The sequence below is a fragment of the Protobothrops mucrosquamatus genome, unplaced genomic scaffold (genome assembly GCF_001527695.2).
Source record: "Protobothrops mucrosquamatus isolate PMUCROS unplaced genomic scaffold, P.Mucros_1.0 scaffold_9, whole genome shotgun sequence".
NCBI lineage: Eukaryota > Metazoa > Chordata > Lepidosauria > Squamata > Viperidae > Protobothrops > Protobothrops mucrosquamatus.
The window spans coordinates 2,027,846-2,037,601 of NW_015386085.1; the positions used below are offsets into that span (position 1 = coordinate 2,027,846).

General features: G+C 39.4%; 1 protein-coding gene across 1 annotated transcript in view; it reads left to right on the forward strand.

Annotated features, from left to right (window-relative positions):
* The window catches only part of RAPH1 (Ras association (RalGDS/AF-6) and pleckstrin homology domains 1), a 31,706-nt gene extending 22,564 nt beyond the window's left edge, over positions 1 to 9,142 (forward strand). The window contains exons 8-13 of the mRNA XM_015819464.1: positions 39 to 182; positions 1,433 to 1,543; positions 1,902 to 2,000; positions 3,403 to 3,523; positions 5,353 to 5,498; positions 6,758 to 9,142. Of these exons, the coding sequence (XP_015674950.1) occupies positions 39 to 182; positions 1,433 to 1,543; positions 1,902 to 2,000; positions 3,403 to 3,523; positions 5,353 to 5,498; positions 6,758 to 8,713 (2,577 nt within the window). The 3' untranslated portion in view covers positions 8,714 to 9,142. The remainder of the gene's footprint in view (positions 1 to 38; positions 183 to 1,432; positions 1,544 to 1,901; positions 2,001 to 3,402; positions 3,524 to 5,352; positions 5,499 to 6,757) is intronic.
* The last annotated feature ends 614 nt before the right edge of the window (positions 9,143 to 9,756 follow it).

The window sequence follows — 9,756 nt, forward strand, 5'->3', positions numbered from 1 at the left end:
AGTTCATTTTTCATAATTCCTTTACCTTTATGTTCTAGGAGTGTTTTTGTGGAAGCTCAGTAACAGTGCCAGAAATCGAGGGAGTTCTGTGGCTAAAAGATGATGGTAAAAAATCTTGGAAGAAGCGTTACTTTCTTCTGCGAGCTTCCGGAATCTACTATGTTCCAAAAGGAAAAGCAAAGGTGAAATCCCTTTTGAGTCTCATATAATGTTCATCTTTTCAAATGGGCATGACTGCAACTTTTACTAGACACACCGTAAAATATACTTTCAAATTGACCAGCGGTCTGAAAAACATTCTGAGTTTGAAACAATGGATTTCAGGATTCCATCACCAATGTTTCAAAATTTTGTGCTGAACCTAGATGAAACTAGCATATTCAGCAATCATAATAGAAGTTATAAGTATATAAAAAATAGAACCCCCAAACTCAGTTGGAGTAGTGCACATTGCATTTAATTTCTTCCAAAGCTTGATCTATCAGTTAAAAATTCACCTAATCTTCAGAGGGTATCATTAAATCATGGTAGTGACTGGTAATTACTATCAGAGGGATACATCATTTATGTATGCAGTGAAACCTTTATTAAACAGACTCTGTTTAGGAGACTTCAGATGCATCTGACCAAATTTCTGCCCAGACTTCCTCCCAAAATAATGGACATGTCTGGCACCCAAACTATAGTGATACAAACAAGGCATTTAAATTTATATTAATGATATATTATGTTTATGTAATGATACCTTGATGCAAATCACAAGATTGTGATTTGTATCATTTGCATAATAGTGTACTATAGAAATAACAAAAAAGTTTGCAAATGATGTAATATGCTTTCATGGACATTTGGGAATAATGAATGAGCCATCCCCTTCCTCCATATTTTGGAATGAGAGGTTGAAGTAGTAGTGGTTAAGATTTTGGACTGGCACTGGGAAAACTTAGGTTTTGCTCCACCATCAATCCCAAAAGCTCATAGGACTGGTGACTTTGCGCCAGCATTCACTCTCGGCCCAACCTGCTTTACAGAGATGTCCTAGAGAAAAAGGAGACAATGTTTTATGCACTCTTAAACAAAAAGATAAAATATAAATTTCATGAGTAAACAGTTACAAATAATTTTTCTGTTATATAACGGTTACGTCATTTAGTTGAGCATGTACGATACCCTGCAAATGTATTAGGCAGTCATGAAAAAATGCTGTAAATTAAGAATGCTTTCAGAAATAGTAGTGTTAATAGTTTATTTTTATTAATTAACAAAATGGAAAGTAAATGAACAGAAGAGAAATCGAAATCAATATTTGATGTGACCAACCAAATGTACTGTACTTTTTATAGTGTTTTATATATAGACAATAGCCTTGACAGAACTATGTTAATATGATTTGTACCTCTTTGTCCATGACCAACTATGTCATTATTGATAGGTCTCACGAGATCTTGTGTGCTTTCTTCAATTGGATCACGTTAATGTTTATTATGGACAAGATTATCGCAACAAGTACAAAGCTCCTACAGACTATTGTCTGGTATTAAAGGTAACTATTGAGTTAATTCTTCTGATATTACAAATGAATAAACATTGAAGAAAACTGTCTATAACTTCATGCAATTTGTTTTTATGTGCCATGGCAGCTATATCATCCTGTGCTGTTTTGTTTAGCAGGTTTTAATGTTCCTTTAAAACTAATCCAAGTACAGATTTTATCTCCCTATTAAAACAAAAATCACAATATCTTCATTTTATCTGGAGAATTTACTCTAATCTTTTTATGAAAACATAGTATACAAACAATAGTATCAATATGCTTCAGCTGGTCCCCATTATGACTAATTTTAATTCTGTAATTATTTATTTTTAATTCAATCAAAACAGATTAAATATTTCTCTTCCAGCATCCCCAAATTCAGAAGAAATCTCAATATATTAAGTATTTATGTTGTGATGATATCAGAACCCTTCATCAGTGGATAAATGGCATCCGTATTGCTAAGGTATTACCGTCCATGTTTTTCTTTAGCATTAATTCTATATTAGAATAACTCTTTAGTTTTATCCACTGCAATTCTGGGAAACACTTGAACCGAATTTTTTACCTTCTTCTACTTTAATTGTTACCCTGTCCTGCCACTCTTAATAAGAACTGATTAATACTAATTAAATCAAGCCAATATCATGACAAAATATAGTTTTCTCTGAAATATGAATGACTGAAAAACAGAAAACAACCAAGCAATAAATATGCTGGTGTTTTATTCCCCTTTAATGAAGTGACAGATAAAAGCTAACTGGTGCAACCTGGCTAGTAATTAACCTTTTTTTAAGGTGTATTTTTGTACTCTGGATGGCAGTGAGTATCAATTTACAAGCATTCTCACCTATGATCCATAGCAAGGCAATGCTCAATAACCAAGAATATGGAGTGTAAAACAAAATGAAATGAGTACTATAAAAATCAAAATTGACAATAGATGTTTTACCAGCAAATGACTTCAACATAAAAAATTGCTCAGAAAGTTTCAATTAGCTATTCTATCATTGACCTCTAGACTACCTTGATTGCCTTGCTGTCTGTCTGGGAGGGAGGGGGGGAGGGAGGGAGGGAGGGAGGGACGGACAGAGGAAGGCCATCACTTCCCTGCACCCATCACTTCCATGCAGCAGCCAAGTTGCAGCCTCCCAGTATCTCTCTCTCTCTCTGCCCTTTGATACTAAAAGCATCTCCCACTCTACCCCTAACATCCCAAGGGACACGAAAGAGCTAACTTAAGTAGTAACTTTAACTTTACAATGAATGTATTTTCTAAAGGATTAATGATCATTTGCCATGATTGTGCCGCATGTTTGTCTTTGACCAAAATCTGAAACACGATCCCACTACCCATATACTTTTTCTTCTTTAAATTGCTATTTTTCTTAACAATTGTAAAATCAGGGAAGTCAGCTTATGTGTAGGCAAAATAACTTGACGGCAGTGCCAGCATTTTCTGGAAACAAAGGAGGGAGGAAACTTCCTGTTGCAAATTTCAGGCAATTTTCTCCCCCCATCATACTGAAACTAAGGACAACATACCTGGCTATTTTCTAAGTATACCGACCTCTTTCAGATGAAGACGGTTGCTCAGGCTGCCTTCTGCTTGTGCAACCAATGGGTGGAACCCCTTTATTTGTTCCCAAATGCATTCATGTTTTAACATTTTTATTTTGTTGTTTCTTAGTGATGCTTAATCAATTGAACAGTAATTCTAACCCTCTTTAGGGGCATATCAGAGTTAAAAGAAACATTCCAATACTTGCTCTCATAGACTTAGAGTGTGCAATGGGATTGTCTTGGTCTTCAGTCATACAGATGGAAATGTTATAACAAGCAGCATTCATATTTTGTATTTTGTACAGTATGGGAAGCAACTCTATGTAAACTATCAAGAAGCTCTGAAAAGGACAGAATCAGCATATGATTGGACATCCCTGTCCAGTTCCAGTATTAAGTCTGGATCCAGCTCATCTAGTTTGCCAGGTAAGCCCCAATAGATCAGTCAATAAAAATAGCTGTTTCTGTGTGTATAATGTATATGTATTGATTCAGTGACTAGTGAAAAATATATGCATTTCTCTTTCTCTGCCTCATCCCCTTTGCTGTAAAAATTACGCCTGCAGTCTAATGTAGAAGCAAAATATGCAATCTGCATTTTGAAAGCAGTGTTTAGGAGCAGTCCATGTGGACTTTTAAAGAAAATATCCCGTTAAAATATAGATAGTCCTCGATTTAGAACAGTTCATTTAGTGACCATTCAGAGTTACAGCAGCACTGAAAAAAGTGACTTATGACCTTTTTTCACACTTAGGACCATTGCAGCCTACCCATGGTCCCGTGATCAAAATTCAGATGTTTAACAGCTGACAAGCAAAGTCAATGGGGAAGCCAGATTCACTTTACAGCTGTGTTACTAATTTAACACCTGCAGTGATTTACTTAACAATTGTGGCAAGAAAGATTGTAAAATGGAGCAAAACTCACTTAACAAGAGAAATTTTAGGCTCAATTGTGGTCATAAATCAAGGACTACTTGTAATCTTAATTTCATTTTTTATAAGTTAATTGCTCTATCAGCTGTAGCTATTGATAAAAAAAATGCAACCTTAGAGGTTTCTGAAGAATGGTTACCTAGGGGAAAGGTAACAATCTCCTAGTTACAGTCAGAATTAAAGTTATTAACAATTGGAAGTATTAAACTTGATTGTCATTGGTGATCAATGGACATTTGGATAGCATGTGTGAAATAGATTCTGTTTCAGAACAGAAACAGAAACAAATTCAGCTTTCATATGGGAGGCTTATGTATCTTATAAATACACAACTGAGTACCATATAGCATGAAATTCAGAACTGTCTTTAAATGATTTAATAACTGTTGAGACAGAAGAGTTATCAAATTGTCCTGTAAAGTTAGCAACAGTAGAGGAAAATGTAGAAGTCTTCACCAAAGAAAAAGTCATTTGCTCAGATATAGAAGGAGAGTTTTATGGTTTGATATAATGATACATGGGGAAATATCTTGGTATTGTAGTTGACCACAAGTTCTTTAGCATGTATGGTAAAATGGCAGATATAGTTTAAAGCTGTGTTAATTGAAATATTCAAGTAATGGCTATTCCACTAAGTTCTGCTTTGACTAGAACCCAACTTAGTTTGTGAGCTTCTGTGTAACAAACTTTCATATTTAGAGAAATGAAAACTGTTTCAAAGAAGGACAGTGAGGACAGTGAATGGAATAGAAACTAATCCTTATGAAGATGAAACAAGAAAATAGAAAATTACAGCATTTTTCAAGAAACTGAAAGTTTGCCATATAGAAGAAGGTCAAGATGTATTCACCATCAATGCAGAATTCAGGGCACCAATTACCTTACAGAAAATCAGATTCCAATTCATTATTGGGAGGAAAAAAATCTAAAAATGTTTTCAAAGTGGAACCAAAGGAAGAAATGAGCTCCCGGTAATGGATGAATTCAAATAAAAACTACAGCAATTTGAATTAGGACTACTTTAATTTATAATTCTTCATTGAACTTGACGGCCTAAATGATACGTTTTAAATTGGTGATTAAGTGAAAACAATCCGTACATTGAGAGTATGTTTATATGACTGGCATCAAAGTAAGATTTGGCTATTGCTTTGTCTTGCTCTCTCCCCCCCCCCCCCAAATTTAGTAAGGTTTTATTATATACCATCCAGTTCACCGTGGCAATGTAGTGTGATAGTGCTCCATCTAAGCCAGGGTAGTTGTGATTTTTTTTTAACAAAGGCAAAAATTGCAAATATTTTTCAATATTTATTTTGACAGAATCTCAGTCCAACCACTCAAATCAATCTGACAGTGGAGTTTCAGACACTCAAACAGGACATGTCCGTTCCCAAAGTATTGTTAGCTCCATCTTTTCAGAAGCTTGGAAGAGGGGAACTCAGTTGGAAGAGTCTAGCAAGATTAATGTAAGTATAATCACTGTTGCAAGGGGATGTCCCCATTACAAAATCCGGACTTGTTTGAAGGTCCTGTTGTTTTGTTTTGTTTTTAATGCAAAATGCCAAAGTGTAAACCAACAAAGCCTCCTGACTTCTGAAAATGTGTCATGGTGGGGAAGAGTTGCTTGAAGTCCCCCATTGGTCTCCCTGTCCCCTGATCCCCCCTGTGTTTCATGCTGTGTTTTTGTTCTTGTTTTTCCTGTTGCCCTGCAGTCTCATGTGGCAAAAGCAAAACCTGGAACAGCTCTGAGCTCCACTGCAGTGATGGCTTAAGCAGGGGTAGAGTTAAGGTCAGGGGCTTTGTTTGAACTATTAACCTGGGGGAATGATGCAACCCAAATCATGCAGACTAACTTTTCCTGAGTTCTAATCTTTAGATTTCTTGATCAGTTCACAAGTGTTTGAACCTGTCCTAATGTAATTTGACCCTGTCATGCTGTCCACATTAATCTGTGTAGTTCTGGTTTAGCCTGGGTTACTGAGCAAAATTGCCCAGAATGAAAGATCTCCAGTATGCTATTGCTTGCCAAACTTCAGATCCCTTTTTGCAATGGAATCCGTGGCTTTATAATGATTAACTGAAAGCACTGCCTAATCAGGAGGGCAAGGCATTCTTTCATGTGGATTTGCTTATTTCGGTTCCATACATTAATACAAACATGCTAGAAAGTAAATTACCTTAACACCTTGACCAGAACTCATCAATACCTTCTGTTTTGTTTCTCTCCTTGACTACTTACTTCCTCCCACAAAATACTTGTGCATGCCTTTCCTTATGCTATTATATGGAGGTTTTGATAGTTTTCACTCTGCACTCACTCAAAATTGCTTGTTCACGTACTTTTTCAGCTCTTCGGCTTATTTTTTTTTTTCTAGAATTGTGAAGGAATTACACTTTGAAATATCCCAAAGGGAGATTTTTTTGCAATGCCCACATTCCTTAGTGCAGGGGTGTCAAACCCGCAACATCACATGTTTCGCTATGATGCATCCGGCCCGTGGGCCAGCAGTTTGACACCCCTGCCTTAGTGGAATTGCAATCCCACACGAGTGCTGTGTAGTTTTTTGTCTGTTATCCTTATTTGTTAGTTAAATGACACCCTTTCTTCAGTATTTTATAGTTCAGTTTAATTAGGTGTGTTGAGCACACAGGATCATAATTGCCAGTATAAATTATATTTGCATGAATTTGTTTTTTGAACATTTCACTTTTATTTCTCCTATAGGCTCGAATGGACTCAATAAACCGACCCTTCACTTCACTTGTATCGCCTTTATCTCCACAAACTAAAACAGCTACTCCATATACAGCATCACAACCATCACCTCCCCTTCCACCTCCTCCCCCTCCGCCACCTCCCCCTCCTCCTCCTCCACCCCCACCTCCTCCCCCTCTTCCTGGTCAGTCTATGTCATCTGGAACCAGCTCAGCAACAGTGTTTGTGAAATACAGCACTATAACAAGACTACAGAATGCCTCTCAGCATGGGGGGCTTCTCTACAAATCACCTATCTCAATACAGCAGCCACCATCCCCACTCCCGCCTCCAGGAAAACCTCAGAATTTAATACCTCCTAATGGTATAATCCCACCCCCGCCGCCTCCTCCTCCTCCCCCTACCCCAGGATCAGCAATGGCACAGCTCATGAAACCTGTGCCTTCCAACCCATCGGTACCACAGTTCACCCCACCACCTCCTCCTGCTCCCCCTCTCAAAATTCATCAAGTTCACCAGAACATTGTTCATTCTGCAACTTTGCCACCACCACCACCACCTTCAGTGCCAGCACCTCCACCTCCACAAGCTCCTCCTAAGCCTACTATGACACTCCCTACACAAAATAGTGCAAAATCCATCTCGGCAGTTGTGACACATCCAGTGCCGCCACTTCCTGTTCCTTCAGCAGTAAAGAAGCAGCCAAGTTTCCCCACCCCACAAATTCCATTATCTCCTGCCTCATTAGGTCCGTCTCCTCCACCTACTCTGCCCAAGCAACAGAATCATTCTAGTAAGCTTCCTCCCTCTCCACTGTCTCCTGTGCCATCCATTGTGAAGCAGATAGCCAGCCAGTTTCCGCCTCCTCCCATGCCAGCTTCAGAGCCCCAGCCTTTAAAACCTGCCCCTCTGAGTGTACCACCTCAGTCTCCTCCAGCTGTAAAAGCCAAGCCAAAATGGCAGCCAACCTCTGCTCCCTCTCCTGATTTTCCTCCTCCACCCCCTGAAGGTAGCCTAGCATTTCCTCCTCCACCTTCTCCTTCTTCCTCTCCATTGATAGTGTCCCCTACACCAGATAAATCAGGAGGTTCTCCAGTCAAAAAAGGTAGTAAGACTTCCAGTCCTGGAGGAAAAAAGCCACCTCCTACACCTCAGCGCAATTCCAGTATAAAATCAAATAGTTCAATTGAGTCCAGTGAACCTAAGAGACCTTCAGTGGATGTCTTAGTTAGCAAATTTGCACATCCCCCGGAGCCCTCCGGATCTCCTGCCAAGGAATCCCCAACTCCACCTGCAGCTCCTCCAAAGCCAGGAAAGCTCTGCCTGCCTATTGTTCTTCAGCAGGCAGGTATTTCAACAAAAGCACCAGCCACAGGAGCACTAGGAAAGGGTGCTGCTGAGGAATTTCCTTCTCCTCCATCAGATTCAGACTTTCCCCCTCCACCACCTGAAATCGATCTTCCTTTACCTCCCGTAGAAATTCCTGTTGTCTTTTCAGGCAATACCTCGCCAAAGGTTGCTGTCGTCAATCCCCAACCTCAGCCATGGTCTAAGTCATCTGGGAAGAAAGCTCCCCCTCCAACACGTCCCAAACGCAACGACAGCACCCGTCTCACACAAGCAGAAATGGAGTCACAGGTCGTTGTCAGTGCACAAGTGCCCACCTCGCCCAAGTCTGGCCTTAGTGTTCAGCCTGGTTTTCTGGCGGATTTGAATAGAACTCTGCAGCGTAAGTCCATCACTCGACATAGCTCCCTCTCCTCTGCCCGGATATCCAGAGCTGAGCCAACTGCTACAATGGATGACATGGCCTTGCCCCCGCCCCCACCAGAACTTCTGACAGACAAGCAGAAGACCAGCAGCTTTGGAGGTAGTCATATATTAGGCTATGCAACCTTACGGAGGGGCCCACCTCCAGCACCTCCAAAGAGGGATCAAAACACCAAACTGTCTAGGGACTGGTGATGTTTAGGAGACCCAGCAAACCCTAAGCGGGACACATCTGGTACTGAGATGCCTCATCTTAATAGCCGTGATCTGAAGAAGTCTGTTTTAATGGTAGCTGTGGGTAGTGACTGTGTTCACTTCCAGAAACAGTCCCTGAAGCTTTGCTGTTTGTGTTCTGTGTATTGGGGTGAAGAATGGGATGAGTACTACTACAAAGTTCAAATACTTCATAAGGATTGGACCAAAATCTTTAACACTATGTTTCCTGCTGTTCAGGAAATAACTGTTGTCTGTCAGTGTGGGAAATGTGGGTGCATGTATTATAAATGTAGGTATATAATATATTGTGAAATATTTTGTTGGAATTGTAGAGGCTCACCAGAATGTTTTTGTACATCTGTATTTATTTCAGTCAACTGAGGTTTTTATCAGAAATTGGATGATGTATTAGAAAAATCCTTTTGCTTTTGAAAACAAAAATGTTGGGGCACCTTAGATCATTGGAAACCTCTTTGGGCAGTTGGTGACGGGTATGCAGGGCTGACAAATTCTGTCAGTGTCTTGCACAGAATCAATTGATTGAAACATTTGGACACAGTCTACCAAAACATTCTGGTTGTAATACTACTGAATAGAGAAAAAGAAAAATGCTGTACAGTGGGGCTGCAGTTCAAGATGTTGGGTAATAAAGGCATTCTGTTCTAGAATTCTTAAGGGGGAAAAGCCCCTTAAAATATATCAGAACTTTCTCCTGAATAAACACCAGTAGGATTAGGCTTAAACTTAATGTTCCAGTCGCACATTCTAAAGAGGAATCTGTAATTGAACATATCAGAATGTTGCGCATTGGAAACTGGATCATCATTCCCCAAACCCTCAATGGGATTATTTGGACTAGTGATACTTAACAACATTTAATTCACTGTCACGTACATGTCTGTTTTGGTTAAGTGAAAGTGGTGTACCAGAAGGCATTCGAGATATGCTGTTGTCATGTCTGATCACCATCTCTCTTAACTGGTGCTGCTCATCAAATTGCCTGTGTACAAGTTTACATATAG